The sequence below is a fragment of the Scomber scombrus genome, chromosome 7, assembly GCF_963691925.1.
Source record: "Scomber scombrus chromosome 7, fScoSco1.1, whole genome shotgun sequence".
NCBI lineage: Eukaryota > Metazoa > Chordata > Actinopteri > Scombriformes > Scombridae > Scomber > Scomber scombrus.
In genome coordinates this window covers 21,805,490-21,828,165 of record NC_084976.1, presented here as the reverse complement: position 1 = coordinate 21,828,165, position 22,676 = coordinate 21,805,490, and the positions used below count along the sequence as shown (strand labels likewise).

Sequence of the window (22,676 nt, the reverse complement as noted above, 5' to 3'; positions counted from 1 at the left end):
AACAAAAACATTGCTGTACAGCAACCAACTTGTAGAGGACTCACCAGTCAGTTTCTGGCTCTACAGACTCTGCAAATTTAACATCACACTCCGAAGATTCCACTTGCTACCACCAGCCAAGTGTGGAGGGCCACAACTACCAAGCCCCCCCCCCCCAACACACACACACACACACACACACACACACACACACACACACACACACACACACACACACACACACACACACACACACACACACACACACACAATAACCAACTCATTTAAACATGCACACGTAGTCACAAAATCACATTCCCCAATATACATGCGGGCCCCATACTTATGCATGCATCCATGCTGACTTACATGTGCACACACACAAACATACACACACAATCCCTGCTGTGCCTGTAAAATCAGCATAGCTCTCAGAAATTCCACTCCATACCTCCCACCCTATGTGAATGCACACGCACACATATACACACACGCACACTCCTGTGAACCCACACAATTAATGTGGAATCACATCCATCTTCCACCCCTCTGCCCCTCCCCTGTTCTCCATTACAAATAGCTGAGGATTGCATTCTCTCCCTCTGGCCTTGCCTGATGTTGTTTTTACATGTCTTGTTGTGTGCAATACTCTCCCTTATGTAAGACAAAATTACCCAACAAGAGTGTTATTCTCAGTGGGGATGATTGCACTGGTGCATTCCAAACTCAATGAGAGATGGAGGAAGATTGAGAGAGAGGTGAGAGGGAGATAATCTTTCTTTAATGATTATTTTTATGGCAGCCATGCTTCACTAGATGGTCTACGATGAAGATGGAGGAAACACAGGGGAGCAGGAGGCATGGAGCAAACATCATGAGTCGCATTCAAACGCACAGACACCTGCTGAGCTGCCACGACTCCTTAGAGTCAACAATCTTAAGTGGATCATTTCTTTGCAAATTTAACCCCAGCCTCAGCATGAGTACCGAGGATTCTTAGATAAACATTGACCAAGAGATAAGGAGGCTCTGTGTGAAGTTTAGATCCTGTTTACCCTGTACAAATTCACAGGAGGCAGGAATCTAATCCAGTATACAGTGGATGGACAAGGGTAAAACATCCTGACAGTATAGTTTACGATATGGTAGGAGAGTGTGCGAGTATCAAACACAAAAATGTGCTGGATCTACCACAGAGAAGCAAAAGAAGGACATGAAAAATGTGCTGGTCAATAGCTTTTTGTTTCTGATGCTTCATGCACTATGGACAACAACTGATACATTGAGTCTTTTGCCTGAAATGACCCATACAAGTCTTTGAAGCACAGTCTCATGGAGGACCTTGATGAACCTTTGGTCTCTGCAGCAAGTCAACATTACAGCCAGGCTTGTTACCAAACAGTTCACAATCCAATAGGGCCAAACCACATTGGTTCTGGATGGGTCATGTTCCTGCATACTTCCATACATGTGATCCAAAGTGATATGTCCTCCAATCAAGTCGTCCATTGTCCTTGCACTCCTTCATGAAGACTTCCCACAGACAAAACAGGGGGCTGAGATACTGACAGAGACAGATACTCTATTGATAAGGTGACCAAAATAGAACACTACATTGTATAATACTGTAGCTCCTTTGTGGGTATAATATACTGGCAAGCACATGAGGTATGGGACACAAATGAGGACAGCCGTTTGAATGATGACTGTGTCCTGTTGGCAAAATAAAACGTGTGTGGAATTGGGAACGTTGCATGGTTGCCTTGCATGGAAATCTCTTAAGCGTGGTAAAAGTGAAAGCAATGGAAGAATGCTGGTATACTGACATTTAACAGTTTTGTGAATTCAGGAATCAAAGCTTAAAGCTGCACTATTCTCAATATTTCTGTATAAAATGGGGCAAAAGACTATGTGTAATGTGAAAAGTGTTATTCATATGAACCCACAGAGAAATATTATTATAAGTTCCCCCCAGCTCTATGGAGCTTTTTTGTGTCTTTCAGCCTACTGTTTTGATTTTCTGGCCTGCAGCTTTACTGTTCTGGTTCAGTCTCTGACACTGCAGTCTGTTTTCCATAAACACTCTAAAAACTCATTGTACACTACACTTGTACACTGCACAAAATAGCAGACAGCAACTAGCTGGTAAATATAATGGACAATAGCAATTTAGCAACTATTGCCGTCAGGAGGCAATATCTTCAGGTCGCCAGAAACCCAACATGAAATAAATGCTAATGTTGCTCCATATATTTTGGATGTGGAAATAGACCACAGTCTCACTTTTTATGAAGTCAGTATGTCAGTGTTAACAACTTGTTCAGCTGCCCCCCAGCACCTAAAATGTGATTAATGCAGGTTTAAACAAAGTTTTTTGTGGTACTTCAATTAAGGATTTAAGAGTCTAAGATGTACTGTGTGAAAATGTTTTCCCCTGGCAATTACAACAACAAGCAAGACTAGGTCAAAAGCTATGGCTAGACCATGTATTGTCAACCTGCATCACTGTAGCCAATTTGTTACAGGGGTAGTCAGTCGTGTTTATAATGTGAATTCCTGGATATTAAATGTTTTTCTGCAATTGTCTGTGATCACAGTAATATTGTTGTTAAAGTGTACTGAAATAACATTTCACATGGCATGGTGAAGCAATGTTTGAGTAAAAAACAAAAGAGGGTATAAATGTATTTTCAAGGTATTTTCCACTCACATATTAGGATATTTCAAATATATTATTATATTTGAAAGTGAATTTATTTGAATTATAACTATTCAAAATATCTGTTAATTCCCCCTGCTCATTCACCTGTTGCTATCTGTGTATCTGACATATGGTTTCCTCTATCTGTTTACGTAGGATCAGCATGCTAGGCTGTGTGACTTTATGTTCGTGCTGTGACAACCTTCAGAGCACACAAACATCGTATCACACCGGTCATGCACAGTACTGTTAAACTGGAAACATCTAGCTGCCAACATGAGGTGAAAGATTACGTTTTACTTGAGTTGAAGGCAACATCGCTGTTGCAAGTAAAAAGCCAATAAGTACCATTTTTTACACATCCACATAAATTTGGCAAATTCTGGTAAATTTAGCTGCTGGCTGAGACCAACCAAGCCCTCTTCTCATTTTCAGCAGCAAACTGAGTGGTGCGGAGGGCTTGAGTGAGCGCCATGACGAGTGATGCAGGTCAGGCAGACAGTTGCGCATGCTCACCTCTGCCTCTGGGTTGGGCTGTCAGGTACCATGACACAAACTGACAAACCACACAGAAACTGAGAAAACAACCATTTGATTTTTATCAGTATGAAATCAGAAGATTAACGAGAGAAATGACCAATTGCGCCTACATATGAGATGCTTTGGTTGGTAAATGTGTGTTTTTCAAAACTATTTTTGGGCTGCACTCGTGGGCTCCATTGTAAATGCCCCCTGAGGATGTAATAGACACTGTTCGTACCAAATCATTTTGAAAGAGTCAATCATGACACCCCTTTTTAAACCCCCACGTCACATCCACTAACTGGATCCGAGGGCCGGATTAATGACCTATACTGCAGCCAGCCACCAGTAGGGGATTGAGATATTTGGGTTAATTATTTGCAGCCTTTAATAAAATTCTATAAGAATTTCAGGAAGTATTCTTGTTTTACGGCAGGATGAAGAAGGCATGAACCCAAACTGTATCAAACTATGACCTATTTTGAACTTAATGTGATGTGAAGTGTCAGCAGTCAGTCACACCTCTCCTGCCTGTAAAGGATGCTGCCACAGCTAAGTGGTGTAAGAAAGCTGAACAGTCTTCAATGCATGAAGAGGTTGAAATAATTGAATAACACAGTTAGTGATAAAAGGACTGCTTGTTCATCCCAGCTTAGCATCTGACTTGAGAATGACATGTGGTCTACAAGCGCTAATGCACGTGGTCACAAGGCATCAGGGTGCATCCTTTCCCTATCTTTGGTATGATCTGTTATCAGACTGAGTACTTAGTGTCCAGGGCGTTATGACTGCCACCTCAGTTATTTTGCAATATCGCATATGATACTCATTTTAGTTAGAAAACAGTAATTATGTCTCAGAGTATTTCAATTTGAAAAATAGTACTTTAATTACTGAATGGAATCTTTAAATTAAATTGGCATCCAATGAAGGTGATTATTGTGATCAAGAGTGCTTCAATGTGGCCGTTTGACAGCAGTCCTTTTATTAATTATTAATAGCCTGTCTTAGTTGAAACTTTCAATATGCTTTTTAATAAAAAAAACAGAATGTGGAGCTTTGTGTTTTCATTATAAGAACAACTAAAGAATCTCTCTGTTTGGGTTGGCCTTGATATATCGATCCTATCACAATTCGACCATCAAAAAACACAAAACATTCACAGAACATATAAAAGCAGTCCAGGTCAAAGGCCACAACCCTAAGTACTCAGACTTGTTTGCACATTACACACATTATTTATAATGGAAATACATGGCTTGATGAATGAGCTCCCATGATCTTCCTCTCAATCTCTCTATAGAGCAGGCATGTCGTCCTGAAGGGGGGCTCAGTGGAGAAAAAAGAGGAGAGCATGCGTTTTAAATTAATCAATCCTTCTCATTTCCCCCTCTCCTCCAAGGCAGACCTCTCCTGGAGGGGGGTCTGCGGCAGTGGGAGGGGGGGAAAAAAAACAAATCACTGTCATCTGTTTTCATGGAGGTGGCATAGGCCCGGCCTCTAGCTGTGTTTTGGCTAGGTGGAAAGACAAGAGAGATAGAGAAAAAAAAAGTGAGAGGATGGTGAGGATGAGTAGGGGGTTATGGGGATACAGGAGAGAGTAAGGGTAGTGAAAAAGATAAGGGAAAGGTGCAGGAGGAGGAAAGTCGAGAGAAGCATGAAGAGATCTGGAGGCCACATGCTAGGAGTTGGGTCGTGATAATAGCCGAGGACCATGGGATATGCTGGCCTCCATACGTGTACAAAGGCAGTTCACAGATGACAGTGCAGTGGCATACCAGGCACTGATCCAGAGTCTCATCCCCCATGGGAAAGATCTCTCTTTCACTCTATCTAAGTGTCTCCCCCCCCCCCCCCCCCCCCCCCCCGCTCTCTCTCTCTCAAAATCACTCAATTTCTATTTCTCTCCATTTCACTCTCCTCTCATCTCTCTATTGTCATCCTTGGTCCCATGTTATCCAATAAACTCTCTCCCTCAATGCCTTTCTTCACTGGTGCCCATAATCAAATTAGATTTGCTCCAAGTAGCGGGAGGAAAGACTAACTCTCAGTGCAGACACCAAACAGACAACGCCCTTCAACTGACATTTGTTTTCTCAATAACTTGTGGCTTAGGCAATAGATGTCACACTCCCACACACAGACACACACACACAAACACACACAAACACACACACACACACACACACACACACACACACACACACACACACACGTGTGTACGCGCCTAGCGTAAACAGAGTATTAACTAGGTTTAAGACAATGACAAGAAACTGAGTGTGGGTTTCCCCAGAGGTCTATGAGCTGGATTTCTCAGAGAGCCTATTGTTTGCCTTAGGCTGCTGTTTACAACCGCACCTGACCTTGTTGTCACATATGTAACTCTAGCTGTCAAGGAATTTATATGAGTGTGTGTATGTGTGTGACACATAAGAAGTTTTCAGCAGTATCTCTGATCTCATAGCAGTAAAAATGTTGGTTTAGAAAATATAATTTAAGTGTTACTGAATAAACATAGAGACAGTGAACCTATCAACACTTGTGATTAGACAATTGATTGATTGATTGATTGATTGATTGATTGATTGATTGATTGATTGATTGATTGATTGATTGATTGATTGCTTAATTGATTGATTTGCAGAAAATGAATATACAACAATTATGATAGCAGATTAATTGTTTCCGTAATTTATGAAGCAATTAAAGGAAATTGGTTCACTGGTTCTAGTTTGTCACATTTATTCATGTGAGGATGTGTTGCTTTTGTTTATCTTATATAATTTGAATTGTATTTTGTGGAAAAATGATAACAAATTTGACGATGTCGTCTTGAGCTCTGGGAAACCCTCCACTCTGCAGTATTCATCTGAGCAAGAGAAACCTATTTTATTCTGTCCGGCACCTGGTTAAAATGTGTGTTTTTGCTCCGCTGCAGTATTGCACTGATCATCATTATCCATGCTACCCTCATGCCGAACCCATTGCCGCCACAGCCACTGTTTATCCAGCCCACCAAGCACATGAGCAGCCATAATGACACTAATTGCTCAAGAGCTCACTTTTCCTCTGAGTGGTTATGTACTGCATTGTGTCTTAAGAGCCATCCTTGTTCCCATCTTAGATCGATCTACCACCTTGCACATTCCAAAACTACAAGAGGACAGGGAGAGGCACCACTCCCATTCATAAATAATGTGTATGGGGTGCGGGGGATGTGGGCTACTGTTTCTTTGTGTGTCTGTTTGAGCTGGGAGTTGGACCTCTCCAAGCCACTGGAGGTCTGCGAGGGTGGAGAAGTTCATGACATTTGACTCCAATGCTATCTAACTTTACAGGGTGGAAGTGAAGAAACCTCTGCAAACTCAAACTGATATTTCACTTTGGTAAAATATTTTCACCCATTTGGCTTGTGAACAGCTTACTTTGCATTTGCATTTTTGGTGTAAATTGTTTAGTTTATACTTAGAACACCATATTACAAGCAATACATTATGTATCATAGGAAACCACAGGTGTTAAGGTAATTGGGAAGTTACATTTAAATATGAGTCAAAAAGGCAAAGATACCATTAAGTTCTATCTATCTATCTATCTATCTATCTATCTATCTATCTATCTATCTATCTATCTATCTATCTATCTATCTATCTATCTATCTATCTATCTATCTATCTATCTATCTATCTATCTATCTATCTATCTATCTATCTATCTATCTATCTATCTATCTATCTATCTATCTATATGTGTGTATGTATATGCATGTATATAACCCACACACCCACACACACACACACACACACACACACACACACACACACACACACACACACACACACACACATATATATATATATATATACATACATGACTTTATATCCATTCTAATAGTAGCAAAGTAAATCAATTTTGTATGAGGTCCAACATGATTTTTGTGGATAAATTGGGTCGGGCCCATTTCCCCCCTTTGAAAGACTTATAGCCTAGAGATATTTTGAGTAAAGTTTCATTCGGTATTCAGATCTCTCCAGACTCAGCCTCCCTTGCTCTTTGTTGAAAGGTAAAAAGCATTTAGGCCAAACATTTATAGACAATCATTAACAAAATGTGTGTTCACAGCTGACTTTTGCCACAGTCGGACACGTGACCAAAACACGTTGAAAAACATGGCTTTGCATGGCACTAGCTTGTCTTCTTTAACAGAAAATGGGTACATACTGTAGGTGGGTAATACTGACTGACTGACTGCCATCCACAGATGTGTTTCCCAAAAAAGGTGAATTCAAAGCGGTGGAATTACCTTTGAATTGCCCTCTCTGTTATTTTAAGATTGCAGAGAAATGAGGGAAGCACAGATCCTCTTCATGCAGGAGGTTAATGTGTGTCTGTGCTCACTTGTCAGATGTAATTGAAGGGAACAGCTTACGAAAATGAGGTGGCAGGGATGAGGTCTTTAATTAGATCAAGATCATGGACAGAAATGAATTAGAATCACCACTCTCATTACCCACAGCAAAACTGGAGCAGCACATCATTGAATACATGAAGGAAAACTTTAATATCAGTTATAAGTAGGGTTTTGAGGGGCCACTGCTGTATTTTGTTGTGCTTCATTTAATGAAACCTTATTCTGTGAGGGTTCCTATATGCTTACACCATTGATCTCTATGTTACAATAACTGATAAGCTACCTTATGTACCCCCATATAATTATTGGGTTTATTGTTATAAATGGTCTTATGCATGTTAAAAGCTACATTTAGCCTACATATTTATAAAATAATGCACTGTGGAAATGATATGCCATCTAGTGGTGAGAATAGTTTTTTTTTTTTTAAAGTAGAAGAATAGCTTGTGACTAAATTAGAAAGTGTAAAATAATCAAGACACTGAGTATTTTAATTAATTTTGATCCTATTATTATATGAATTTACACTGACCTTGAAATACTTGTGACTTGAAATCAATACATGTAAGGTGAAAACCCAAGTAAATTGAGAATTTTTTGCCCATAATTTTGCCTCTCAGGAAGATTTTCTCTGTAACCAACACTAAACTCATCCACCTGATTGGTGGATCCTATGGGGGTGGTACAAGTCATGGAGTAAGAGCTGCCTGAGAAGCTGAAGAAAGGGCGTTACATTTCTAAAGTAACACACAAATGGGAGGAAACAGGCTGTAGGCTTACTGGGGAGAAGTGTGTCGCCCAGAAACCGCTGAACCTGAACTCCAAGATTGTAGCAGCTATGATGAGGACAGGAGGGCACTGCAATATTTGCACCAAAAACATGACATTATAGGCCTGTTAGGGGTCTTCTGTGGAAGGCACTATGGAAAGTACACAGCCTTTTAATTAACTACTGAAAAGAAACATAGCAGAGAGTTCTCTTTCTTTTTTAACAAAAGAAGTGGTGGAAAGCAACTTAGGTACAACTCTGAGGTACTTGTACTTGAATATTTATATTATATACTTCATTACAACTCCACTCCACTACATTTCAGAGGGAAATATTGTACTAAATGAAGTTTTGACTCAATGCATAATATAACAAGCTTTTAAAATATAACATATTGTGGTAGTTTCCAACCTTTTAAGCTTTTGACATCTTACAAAAAGCAGTGTCAGGGTCACATTTCAGATGTCCATTTTTCGGGCTCCAATAAGATTATGAAATGAATATTTACAATTATTTAAAAAAGGAAAGAGAGAGAGAGAGAGAGAGAGAGAGAGAGAGAGAGAGAGAGAGAGAGAGAGAGAGAGAGAGAGAGAGAGAGAGAAAGATAAAAGATAAATTAAATAAAATATGTACAATAAATGTACATTATATTTCATAATATACATTATAATGCACATACTGTATTTATTAACCTTTATTTTTACCTGGAGGAAAACTCATTTACAATGGTGTCAAGAAACAACAACAGCAACACAACAACACACAAAGTAAAATTTGGGAAAATAAAATAAAAATAAAACAATGAATAAATACATTGAACAGATAAGATTAGGACGTATTTAAAAACATCTGCAATCAATTAAAACAAGGTCTGAGACAATGCCTTTGAACGGCTGTAGTGGTGGTAAAGAATCTAATTTTAAGGCCTTTGCAGATTGTTACAAGTGTAAGGTGCATGATAAGAAAATGACATTTTTCCTATTTTGATTCTGACTAATGGAGTATAAAGCAACAACCTATTCTGTGATCGAGTGCCAATATCATGTGACTTCAGGGTTAAAAGTAATTAAATGTAGGGTCGCAGTAAATGTAACAAAGCTTTATGAATAAATACCAATGTTGATCTTGTCTCAGATTTGTATATGATACAAATATGAATTAGAAGAAAACAAGAACCCAGGAAGGCTGGAATCCAGGATCTAGATCTGTAAGAGAGAGACACAATAAAATATATACAGTATATACAAATTACATTTCACAATCTTCGTTATAATGCACATACTGTATATGATACAAATATCAACTAGAAAAAAGCTTACTAAACAAAACATTATTAAATTCAGGAAGACTGGAATTCAGGATCTACATATAATACAAATATGAATTAACCTGTCAAGTGGGTCATGCAGTAGAAATGTATTTTAATTTTACAGACAGTCAGGATTTAGAGGTTTTACTATCTACCTATATCTGGTCTACACTCCGAAGCAGAAGGTGGCGGTAATGCACCTAATCAGCTGGTTGCTCACTTCCTTAAAAGAAAGCAAAGAAGAAATACCAAATACGCGGTCAGCTTTTATCACACGTGCTTGAACCGAGGCGGGGGGTGTACACTACAGCGCCGGTGTCCTACGGTCAAACGTAAATAGACAGCATTATTAAATAAACACCGCCTGTCAATTAGTCTTTGACGCCAGTTTCTCTACAGTCGCTCGGTAAGTTTGTGTAGCTTTAATGGGGCCAGTGTTTGTATGCTATAGAGTCAGTAAACTGCTACAATGCTGCCAAGAAACTGTTATCACTCGCTAGCTAACTTAAATGCTGTTTGTTGATATATAAGCAACACAGGCTACACATGTTTATCTCAGAGTCCATTTGCATTTCGTATTAAAAGGCAGTGATTGTTGTGGCAGTTTGAGGAATAAGACTTAAGGTCAAACTTCCCTCCAGCTGCGCTTTAACTACTGTGTTGAATGTTAATGAAGTACTGATTGGTTAATTCATAAAAGCTGGCAACATTGGCAAGACTGTTTAAGTGAATTTGCGTTACTCACTGACATCCTCTGCCTTCTTATTTTTCGCGCGTAACATGCGGTGGATTCCCGCCACTTCATTTCATATTTTATGGTTGTACACTAAGGTAAAACTGTAATAGTTGTAAGATGTTTACAGCCATTTACACACATTAAACGTTGAATAGACAACGTTTGTTTCTGTTGGATTTACTTTATTATTAATGCCATTGTTGTAAAGCCATAGGCCGCAATCCAGATGTAAACAACTGAGTAGCTCCACCTGCAAATTTTCAAAACAGGAAACTGCCAGATTGACCGTTTTAAAGCTTGCGTAAAGTGACAATAGTAAGATTTGTAAACAGAATAATAAAACTTTGATTTTATTTCAGTTCTGCCTGTTATTTATATAGATTGGAACTTGATTAGTGATCCATTTGAGTACAACCACATTTCATAATGTCTGTATTGCACCATTTCTACAGCTGATATGGAACTTGGATGTATTGCTCAAAGCTGGTTTAATGTACTGTATCTATGCCTTTTGTTTTGTGTCTAGTGTTTTTAACGCCACTATGAAGTACATTCTTGTTACTGGTGGTGTAATATCTGGTATCGGTAAGGGCATCATTGCCAGCAGCGTTGGAACAATCCTCAAATCTTGTGGCCTTCACGTCACAGCCATCAAAATTGATCCTTATATCAATATTGATGCTGGCACCTTTTCACCATATGAACATGGTGAGTGATCGAGTGCAATCATCAAGGTTGCTTTTCTTTATGTTGCTTTACTTTGATGTGTCTCTGAATCCTGCAGTTAACATTTAGTTAACATAGTGGGACAACATGGTGGCCTAGTAGGTACACAAACCACCCTCAGCTAAATGCTGAATTTTATCATAATTTTTTTTTTTAATAATGAAAATTTCCCTGAGGTGACCTTTGGCTATTACATAAAGATATTATTTCTACATGATGAATAATTATAATATCTGTGTTCAATAGGCGAAGTTTTTGTTCTTGATGATGGTGGGGAGGTGGATTTGGACTTGGGAAACTACGAGCGTTTCCTGGACATCCGTCTGACCAGAGACAACAACCTCACGACAGGAAAGATCTACCAGTCGGTAATCAACAAGGAGAGGAGGGGAGACTACCTGGGCAAAACTGTGCAAGGTTAGACACGGCTGCATTTAGCGTAGCAACTATTTGTTGTCGAGACAAGAACTTGATACACAAGCAGGTTATTAGCTAAAGCTGCTTTATGAGTGTTTGTGTACGAATTAAAATTCCTTGCCCCACATTTTGGACGACGTTAAATGTGCCCCTTCATGCAGCACAACAAGGCTTGTGGGAATTTGTATTTTCCAGTTTGTCTTTATTAAGAGAATTTGGCAGGCACTGTATTGATTTTATGTCACTTTTATCGTGTCAATCTGTTTTTTCAGTGGTACCACACATCACAGATGCCATCCAGGAGTGGGTGATGAAGCAGGCCAGGATCTCAGTCGATGATGACGGTGTGGAGCCTCAAGTTTGCGTCATAGAGGTAAGTTTGTCTTAAATTCTTGTTTTCAGCAAGCAGGGGATTGTGTATACTAGTATGCCGGGCTGGATTTTGCATTCAGTGTGAAAGGACACTGAAAATCATCATGTCAAGTCTTATTTATAAAAATCTCCAATTGACCACTTTAAGTGATTATTGAACAGAGCATTTTTCCACTGTGTTAAAGAGAAATGTTGGAGGATTTCAATCAGAAATTAAACTGGGCATTTTGCTTGGAGCAATAGAAAATATTGGCACCATTCTGCAAGCAGTGTGAGAAACTGCTGAACCTTGCACAAATGGGTGTGTCAATGAAGCAGAAAGACATAGACATTGTGAAAAACTGAAAAATCAAACAACATAATTGAATTAAATTGATTTGTTGAGGAGAGTCTGTAAAACTGTCCATCTGTAAGCCAGTGTTTGTTTGCCAGTATGCACTGTGAAGATATTTCATCTTTAGTGATTTTGTAGCTGCAAAGGTTGAGATCCGCATAAATAAAGTTAAATTATTACCCTGCCTGCAGCAATTCTTTCTTTTGGCACACATCAAAAGCAGCTCTGGCAGTATTATGGGTTCAGTGCAGCTGACAACATTCTGTACTCTGCAAGGCTTTGTCAGTGTTACGTAAGGTACTGAGAACCAGCCTGTGTGTTCATGCATGCAGTTCTGCAGTCTGAGCTGGTGTTTTGTGTCAACAGCTGGGAGGCACAGTGGGGGACATTGAGAGCATGCCCTTTATTGAGGCCTTCAGACAGTTCCAGTTCAAGGTGAAGAGGGAGAACTTCTGCAACATCCATGTCAGCCTTATACCACAGGTATGGCACACTGGTGGACACACTAACCATCAGGTATCACCGAAAGTGGGTTAATGGCAGAATTACTTTCTCTGCATTGCAATCTGTTTAAGAACTATGAAGTAACCTCTGTGTTGCCCTCACATTTAACAACTTTTTTTATTTTGCACACACTTATGTTCCAATTTGAGGTGAATTAACTTTCATGTTTACAGCCCAATACCACAGGAGAGCAGAAAACCAAACCAACCCAAAACAGTGTGCGAGAGCTCAGAGGTCTGGGCTTGTCACCAGATTTGGTGAGTCAGATTACAATTTGTTCCAAAGCATCTCCCTTTTGCACACCACATACAAACAGGCTATGCACCTCCTTTCCCTTTATGTGTAGTTAAGTAGTTTATTTATGTATTCATTTCACGGTTTATGCAATCAGAGAGAAAACATCAGGTTTGTTCACAGTATTGTTGTATATATGTTTATCATAATATACATTATTCTTTTGTCAGATTATGTGCCGCTGTTCAACGCCCTTAGAAACAGCCGTAAAGGAGAAGATCTCCATGTTTTGTCATGTGGAGCCCACACAGGTGAAGTACTGTGATCTCTGTCCATTAAACATTCTTAATTCAAGCTCTGTTTGTAGGATACATTGCTTAAATTAGTTGCAACCCTCTGTGTCTGCAGTTGTAGTATTGTGAATTGTGTTTGATAATCAGATGTTTATCTAAGAAGGATCTGGGCTAATTAAATAAGAAATAACTGCTCCTTCTGTCTATGCTATAATCAATAAATGTTGAGCTAAATTTGATTAAAACTTTTAACTTGATTATGTGTGAAAGTCTTCAGCTCTGGTCAGTGTGTCAGAGTGCCTTTGGCTGGATTCATACTAGATTCAACAATGTTGCTGGAATAAAGGAGGCCTGCAGTAGAATTGGTGCAATGGCAACCACACTTAAAGCTCCAGTCTGTATTTTGAAAAAAACTCTACCCTCAAGTGTCAAATATCATTAGAAACGGAATTTAAAAAATAAACACAAAAGCCACCACAACCTCAACAGCATACCTGTGATTCATTTAATGTTAAAGCCAAGTCATTTTTTCAGAACTTTGTTTTTTTTAAGATAGCCTACTTATATGGAACAATATTTATTTGGAACAATTATATTATACTTCACAAATTAAAATCAATATGTATGAATGGTGAATGTTGACATATGCTCAGCCTTACTGTCATTTAAAACCCTGAAACAACATGTTTTGTAACTGTTTCTAGGTCATCTGTGTCCATGATGTCCCTTCAGTCTACAGAGTGCCCCTGCTGCTGGAGAACCAGGGTGTTGTCAGCTACTTCTGTCAGCGGCTGAACCTGCCCATCGAGATGAGGCCAAGAAAGATGCTCACAAAGTGGAAGGAGATGGCTGACAGGTTAGGACGGCTGTCTTAAACATTTTTTTAATTTAACATTGTGGTTTGTCTGAGTAAGCATCAGAGTCACTTTTCATAAAAGCTTTATCCTTAAATGTTCTTTCATCTGTCATATCTGAATAAAGACGTAAGAAACATTTACATAGAAGACATGTCTGAATGACAAAAATGTATCACTTTAATGGATCGATAAAACCAACACTGTAATGTATTCCATTTCTGAAAAGGACTTTAGCCACTGACTATTTTTGCTTTATGTGTTCAAGGTTAGTAAGGATATGGACACACACCATTTACTTTTTAGTTATGAGTTCAGTTTAATCACTGAGAAACTTCTGGGACACACTTGAATCAAAAAAGTGATTTTTTATTATTATAATTTTTTTGGTCTGAAAGACAAATGTTGCTTGATCACTACAGTGTTGCATAATGGAAGTGGAGATAACATCACTGCACCCTCAATTGTTCCCTATGCAACTGAGTTGATTAGCTCTTCGTTTGATAATGTTAAAAGCAAAGTTAGGCTTCCCTGTCAGGCGAGCGTAACTGACAGAGCTGAGAGCACCAGCGAGAGGGGGCTACTGCTGTGGTTGACTGAGCTAGAGGCTGAATGAAGAGAAGAGGCAGTGGTAACGAGAAGGCTGGTGAATCACATCATTAAGATGTTATTTTCTCATTGTCTCACAGCGGTTATGTTCTAGAGCACACAGCGCTTGATTCAGTCTGAATACGGTCTAAATGGTGCGTGTGGTCAGTACACTGAATCATCTCACTCACTTTTCAGATCTGACCGTCTCCTGGAGCATGTTTCCATTGCCCTAGTGGGGAAGTACACCAAGTTATCAGACTCCTACACCTCAGTTATCAAGGCTCTAGAACACTCAGCCCTTGCCATTAATCACAAACTAGAAGTCAAGGTATGGAAACATTTCAAACATGAATTTTGTGTCCAGATTTCTGGATTTGGCATCACCATGTTTTTGTTGTTTTTATGTGTTGGCTGTTGTTACTGAATATTTGTACAACTGGCATAATGCTGTACATTTTGTCATGCTTATACAGTAGTTTTCCTGTTAGTCATGATGTTGATTGATCTCCTTCCACATGACACTGTTTGTTGCTATTGCAGTACATAGACTCCGCAGACCTGGAGACGACCACTCTACAAGATGAGCCAGTGAAATATCACGAGGCATGGCAAAAACTCTGCAGTGCTCAGTGAGTAGATAAACCAGGGAGAACGTGGGCGCCAGTGGGCTTGTTATAATGATATAGAGCTTTAAAAACCATCAATATTAATTTTGAATCTGATATGAAAGTCTTATTCTTTTTGCCACATGATGGCAACAGAGAGCTGTCATACCCGATGGGTTATGCAGCTGAGCTTTGTAGCTCTTTCTTTGTAGCTTTACAGCTGCTCAGTGTTTTATTATATCTCCATGTATAGATTACACCTGTGATGTACTGTAAAGCTTTATATTGCAAAAATATACCAAGTATTCTAAGAAAATATGTCGTTTTTCAACAACAGTAATCAAATATTGGATGTCTTGAACAAAATCATCTTAAATTTTACATCTCAATCTGTCTTAAGTTTTCAGGCATTACAACACAATCAGTAATGTGTCTTTGTACACAGGTCATTACATTGTGTAATGTTTGTTTCAAAAATCATCTTTATTATTAAATGAACTGAGACTTTAATTTCTTTCTTTCTACCTCAGTGGTGTGTTGGTGCCAGGAGGTTTCGGTGTGAGAGGGACAGAAGGAAAGATGATGGCTATTAACTGGGCCAGGAAACAGAACAAGCCATTTCTGGGTAAGAGAGAAAAGATTTTATGAGTTCTAGATGCTGATTTTCTTCACACAAGCGCACAAGCTGCCATTATACTATATGTGTGTAGTACGAGAAAACCAATTGAATAGAAGACATCAGTGTTTGGTTTCTTCACATCTGTTGACTGTTGCTTAAGATGTGGTAATAATGAATATGATTTAAACCTTTTTTCTGCAGCTTCATTCTTGCTTTACTGTTGCGTTTGTGGGTAAAACACTTCAATTAAAAGTTACACTGCTCGGAAAATATTTGCTGCATTGAACGTTGTCAACATTAAACATTGACAGTGAATTTGGCAATTTTTTGCACAGGTCTCACACACAAATCTCTTAATATTTTAGATAAATTTAGTAGGGATGTCTAATTCATTGTGTTTACATAGTGACAATAATTACATTGATAGCAGTTGAAGATAAGCAGTGTTGATTAAACATGTCACATTAAAATAACAGGTTTAATTTAGCACCCCTTATTTTTCATGTGCTACTTAATCCAAATACTGAAGGCTCTGGTGGGGGAAATGCAATTAATGTGACACATTCAGCGAGAGAGAAGATGTATGACTCTGTTGGAGTTGTTAGGACAACAAAAACCTTCAGTTCGCTCTCTATTCTACTGTAGTGTTGACATCAATTAGCAACATCTGATATAACCTGCAGCTGCAGTCATTTGTCATTTCAACCAGTGAAAGCGACAGTTTGAATGTTTTGTCTCTTTGCTAACAGGAAAGAGAGAAGTGAGATAACAGTTTATTAACTTCTGAGGAAAGCTATGTATTTTCCAATCCAGGTGTCAGTCGTTCACACTGGTAACATCCCAGGTAACATTCATACATAGCCAAATGCTCGCATTGGGTGTCCAGAGCAGATATATAGCAGGCTGATGTGGGCAAAACAGACATTTTAAGTTGATACCAATTTATTAAAATATGCCCTCATATGCACCGATGGGACATGCCTAAATTTAAGTACAAATAAAAAACAAAAAATAATTAGGTCCAGATCTTAAACCACATGGGAATTTGTAGCAGGATTAGCTGAAATTTGCTGTTCACTCACAGCGCCAATGCAACTTGACACAGTTTGAGCAAATGTACAAAGAAAAATAAAGAAAATTTAGTGTCCTGGTATGCACAGCTAATAAAGCCTTATCTGCATAGACTTCAGGCTGTTACAGTTTCCTCTGATAAATACTGACTTGAAGGAAGGGGATTCTTAAGCAATCAGTAACTTTGTGTTTTATAGTTGTGCTTAATTTAGATCCATTTGTAAAGACTTCTCTTTGACATTAAAGAATCTTTTAGTTTTTTAAGAAAAAAGCTTAATTACCTCCATTTACAGTATTCAAAGGTACAAAAATAATGACACATGGAAAGTCCAAAGAGGTGTGAGTATTATTATAGGCACTGTTAAATACAGTTATGTAGGTTATGAAAGTGGCCTGCACAGTGGGGATTGTGTTCATTCTTCATTTATGAGCCCTTACAATAGTGCTAATTATGCAAGGATTCTGCTGGTGTTGTTCTTTGCAGGGGTGTGTTTGGGCATGCAGCTGGCAGTGTGCGAGTTCGCCCGCAATGTTCTTGGATGGGAAGGTAAGTAACTATGCAGTTCACCTGGTGTGACATGAGAGAAACATTTCACTCCTGTGGTTTCTAATTTAATGATGAAAGAACATTATGCCAGGATCAGACTGCATGATATTTTTGTCTTTCGCAGTGGTCACCATGTCAGACTAGGCAGTCATAATGCCATGAATTCTTGGCATGTCTTGGTCGGGAGACTGGCAACTCTGCAAGTATGACCCCAACTAGTCAAGAAATTGTCAGTCATGGCTACAGAAGCACAGTGTGATGCTGGTGATCTTGTGGTCCAGAAAAATAAATTGTAGACCCTTTTATGGGTGTCACAAAGAGGACAGTATGCGCTTCAAAAACAACTTAAACAAATGTGTTAACATGTCAAGAACATTACATAAATCGTTCGTTATGTGCAAACAGAAGGTGTCGTGGAGGTAAAAATGATTACGTTATGGGAATTGTATACTGTGGTAAATGAAGATACAAAGATATGTTTTAATATCAGGTGGTTTCACAATTACTTGTAACTTAGGTGCTTTCTGATAGATGGATAGATACATGCACAAAGTCAAAGCTGTCGGGTGGCTGTGGGACTGAGTGGAGCCGCATTTAGTTTCTCAAAAAACAACAACACAGCAGCTCATCTCCGCCTCCTCCACAGACTGATTCAAGCAGGAAAACCTGCCATCATTCATCAGTGACTGTTAACTAAAATCGAGAAAACAGTCACAGTTGACTGACGGCAGGAATCAGTCTGTGGAGGAGGCGGAGATCATCCGCTGTTCACTCTGCTTTCTGAGACATTAAATGCGGCTCAGCTTGGATCAACAGCTTTGACTTTCTGTGTCAGTGTTTACATAGGCATGCTAGAGAGCACGCTGTCATCCGATTGGTCATTGTCAAGGAACACGTCATAAGAAATGTCAAAATAGGCAGAAGATAAAAAAGATTATGAAATGCTAGACTTTTCATCAGGGTGTCGTGGGGTGCCCCAGATGCCACCCTACTGGTCTACGAATATGTCACACTACAAAGCCTGTTCGTTATTCCCGATGTTCATAATCAGGCCCGATGCTGGAATTTTGTCAGTGATGACAGTATCGGGCTGAATTCATGTGGTCTGATCCGGCAACATGTCTGCAAGTTGATTTGAGCTTAGATGAGTTTTGCTTTTCTCTTTCAGATGCCAACTCTACAGAATTTAATCCTGAATCCAAACACCCAGTGGTAGGTTATCTTATTTATTTTTTTCTCCGCTGTGCTCCTATCACATCATGCCAGCAGAGTCGTCACCGGAATGGTGTTAACATGCAGTTTTATCTCGACAGGTGATTGACATGCCAGAGCACAACCCAGGGCAGATGGGTGGCACTATGAGGTTGGGGAAGAGGCGAACCATTTTCAAATCAACCTCCAGTGTACTGAGTAAGAGTGCTTCTAAAGTTATTAGTGCATTTTTTTTGTTTGTTTTTTCTTCAGGCTATTGTGTTTCTGATGACTTTTATTTCATCATTGCAGGAAAACTGTATGGAGATGTGGAATATGTTGAAGAGAGGCACAGACACAGATTTGAGGTACAGACTAAAACAAGGTTTTAAACCTTTTTGTCTGGGAGTCCTCAACCTCAGAAATACTACTTTATAGATAATGCCACATGCATACCCTGCAGTATCTTATTCAGCAAGTGCACATTACAGGGACTTGATATTTTTCCTTCAATCTTTATTTCATCTTTGGGTCCAGATCTAGTTTTTAAATATAAGTAATATATATTTCTCCAAAGCCTCTGAATCTCTCCTCATTATAGGTGAACCCTGAGCTGAAGCACCACTTTGTAAAGAAGGGTCTTCAGTTTGTTGGCCAGGATGTGGAAGGAGAAAGAATGGAGGTCATTGAATTGGAGGGTGAGATGAAAGTCCTTTTTAAACACAAGCATCCACAACCTGCTGCTAATTAATACAGCATGATGTATATCACCTAAAAGTTTCCACACCATCGTTTTCTTCAACACACTCTGAATCAAATCTTTCTTTGTGTCCATGTGTTTTATAAGTGGTATATGAGGCCTGATGTATTGGAGGTGAAAATGTCGCCACTAATCCACTCGTCCTTATCGTCTCAGATCATTGTTACTTTGTTGGAGTGCAGTATCATCCGGAGTTCACCTCCAGGCCCATCAAACCTTCACCTCCATACTTTGGATTCCTGCTGGCTTCTGCAGGGAAACTCCAGAGCTACTTGGCCAAAGGCTGTCGGCTTTCTCCACGGTAAGCTTTGACTCAACAATGTGTATCATTCAAATTTATCCAGTGGATGCTTGAATAAAATAGCTGAACTCCAGCAGTTTATAGGTTTAGCTTTACTTATTGTGAGTTCTTGTTATTTGGTTTCTGTATGGCATTTGCCTAAAGTTTAAACACTTTTAATTTAGTACTTTTTATATTATATATATTATCATTATTACATATTATATTTTCACTGTTATACCAGTGCTGTAGGGTTCTAATCTCAAACCTTTGCAGCTGTACAATGGCTTAATCAATTTTAACATAGTCCATAAAATATATGCTAGACTTTGTTTAGTGGTTTTAGTGCTGTTCTTTTCTCAACACAAATTTAGTTGACTTTGTAACATGACAGTTAATTAATTGATATTTACAGGCATATTTTAGTCTGTGTCATAATGTACACTGTTATTATAAAGCAGTGTAATTAAATCAAAAGACTCATGGGTATAACATTTACAGTTTACAGTGACAGTATATTGTCAACATTGCACCTCCTCCTGCAGTCGCATTAAGCAGTCCCTGTCAGCCATTACTGCTGCAACCCTAATTTGTTGTATTTGTTTTCCATTAACAGGGACACTTACAGTGACCGCAGTGGCAGCAGCTCTCCTGAAGCGGACATCTCAGAGCTGAAGTTCCCTTCTTTGTGATGAGCCTAAAGCACAAGTAGTTGTTGTGTTTGTGTCACTCATGCGGATAAATGCAAGGTCTAGGAAGAAAAACGGGGCTGCTTGTTAACTGACTCAGAAAATCCAAAAAATGTTTAAAACGTTTTTATGCTCTGATTGGTACACTATATTGTTAATAATTTAAACTCTAAATATGTCATGCCTTCAGTGATTGTTAAAAGCTAAAGGGAGTGTCCTGTTATCTCTGGAGCATTAGACTTGAAGCTTGGGTAGGCAATTTATTTTAGGAGCATTTCTTCTTGTATTTGTTGAAATTCTCTTCACATCCTGACAGCAATCAATAAGTCAAATGCTCTGACCAAAAAAAAAAAACCTGCCTATCTGCGCACACTCGGCTTGGCCCGTAGTCTGCCTCCAAAACCTCCTCAGTCACCAGGCCGTTAGAGAGCTAGACCTGGACTCAGGGCTCAGAACTGAGCCCCACAGTGATTAGCAGCAACAGGGTGCAGAGACAGTTTTGTATCTGACCTGAAGTTGTAGTGATGCATAAATATCTACTGCTGCTTTTCACTTCTGGGAGTCGAGTTCAGCTCATTGAAAGTCTCGATTATTTTCCCTCGCACTATAGACAATAGTCTGATGATCGCATGCTGCTTTTCATCTTTCATCTGCTTTCTGTTGAAAAGCAGATGAAAGATGACTATATATATATATTTATTTATTTATTTATTTTACTTTTTCTCCTCCTGCTATGCATGCAGTCCCGTCACTTACTATCCCACTGTTCGCCTGGCCTCCAAAGTTGCTGGTATGTTTGTGAGAGTGAGTGAGTGCAGTAGTAAACTGTTAAACTGTGTTGCGTTCCTATATGAAGTGTGTACATATGCCCATGTTCATCTAATGGGAAGGGAGAGCTGCGGAAAAACTGCCTACCCAAGCTTTAATGCAATATGTAAAACCGGAATAACGTGTTTATGGGGGAATTAAGGACATTGTGGAAGACCTGTAAAGAAAACTTTTGTTAAATGAAGAAAACAACAGGGTAAGAGGATGATATTTACTTATCAATGCACAGTGTGCATCTTATCTTTAAGTTTATGCCAATTGGGCAGAATTATGAGATGTACAGTATATTTTGCAGTTAATGTATAGATATATAAAAAAAAATATTTGCAGTATGAATAGTAATGTTGACAAGGTGGGTGAGTGACACAGGGTCTGTGCAATCAGGTTTCTAATTGGGACATCCTGCCTACTAGTCTAATGCTGAACACTATGGAAATCCTGATAGGAAACTCCATGTAGTTCTTTGAGACTTTTGTTGTCAAAATGTTGACTGTATATCATGACAGAAATATCATTGGTACATTTTACTGTCTACAAATTAATTTTATGACATTTAAGTGTGTTTATATTTAGGGCCCGAGCACTAAACAGTGTGAAGGCCCTATTGTATCTTTAAACTGGTTTCTCCTTTTAAGGTATAATACAAGCATATGTTTCAAATAATCTTGCATTGCATGCATATCCTCATGAGCCTGAGATAAGTCTGTCTGGTTTTTGTGACTGAGTTATTTGTGAAGTTTTCTGTTATAATGTGCATTGTTAAAGTTTTTGTCAGTGTCATAAGGATACCAGGTTTTAAGTTCTCCAGTAAAGTTATTGCAAACTTGTACACTTTGCAATGTTTCAATATCTGAAGTTTATGTTAAGGTTTGAGGCCGTTTTACTTGCTGAGATAAACAATGACAGCTGAAATACAGAAATGGACCAAGCAAATGTTTTTTGAACTTTGGGCCTTTTACTGACCTGAAACCTACTGATGCAGTCATCTGACAATCTAACTTTAAGTGACACTTGAGTCATCAGTATTAACTGGAAAAGAAAGCTTGGCATATGAAAACTGAGTCACAAAACCAAAACATAGACTTAAATTTGATCTCAAAACATCAGCAGCGTCCAACTGTAGATTATAAGCATCAAGCTTCCATGTTACACTTCCACTAAGAGTCTGTGGTGTCAAATGGAGTGACAGAGCTCATAAATCAGCCCATTTAATAAATGCTTCTGTTTATCTGTTGGTGTGAATGTAGAACAAACATGTCATATCTGTATATCTATGTAGTTCAGATGCATGTGTGATGTGTGTTTATTCAGAATAAATCTATTTTTATTCCTCA

At 38.9% G+C, this 22,676-nt stretch overlaps 1 protein-coding gene across 1 annotated transcript; it reads left to right on the top strand.

Moving 5' to 3' along the window:
* The first annotated feature begins 9,987 nt into the window (after window positions 1-9,987).
* On the top strand, window positions 9,988-22,676 carry ctps1b (CTP synthase 1b). The gene is made up of 18 exons (XM_062422180.1): window positions 9,988-10,097; window positions 10,954-11,135; window positions 11,400-11,570; window positions 11,843-11,943; window positions 12,643-12,759; window positions 12,954-13,037; window positions 13,245-13,325; window positions 14,012-14,163; window positions 14,948-15,080; window positions 15,293-15,381; window positions 15,888-15,982; window positions 17,532-17,594; window positions 18,763-18,806; window positions 18,908-19,004; window positions 19,098-19,153; window positions 19,387-19,483; window positions 19,702-19,846; window positions 20,442-22,676. The coding sequence occupies exons 2-18, from the start codon at window positions 10,970-10,972 to the stop codon at window positions 20,515-20,517; spliced, it is 1,767 nt and encodes a 588-aa protein (XP_062278164.1). The 5' UTR covers window positions 9,988-10,097; window positions 10,954-10,969; the 3' UTR covers window positions 20,518-22,676.

Excerpts from the sequence above, each read along its gene's own strand:
- ctps1b (XM_062422180.1), top strand. The coding sequence starts at position 10,970 with ATGAAGTACATTCTTGTTACTGGTGGTGTAATATCTGGTATCGGTAAG. Across the intron at positions 15,983-17,531 it reads ACAGAACAAGCCATTTCTGG|GGGTGTGTTTGGGCATGCAG; the intron begins GTAAGAGAGAAA and ends TGTTCTTTGCAG. Across the intron at positions 19,484-19,701 it reads GGAGGTCATTGAATTGGAGG|ATCATTGTTACTTTGTTGGA; the intron begins GTGAGATGAAAG and ends TTATCGTCTCAG.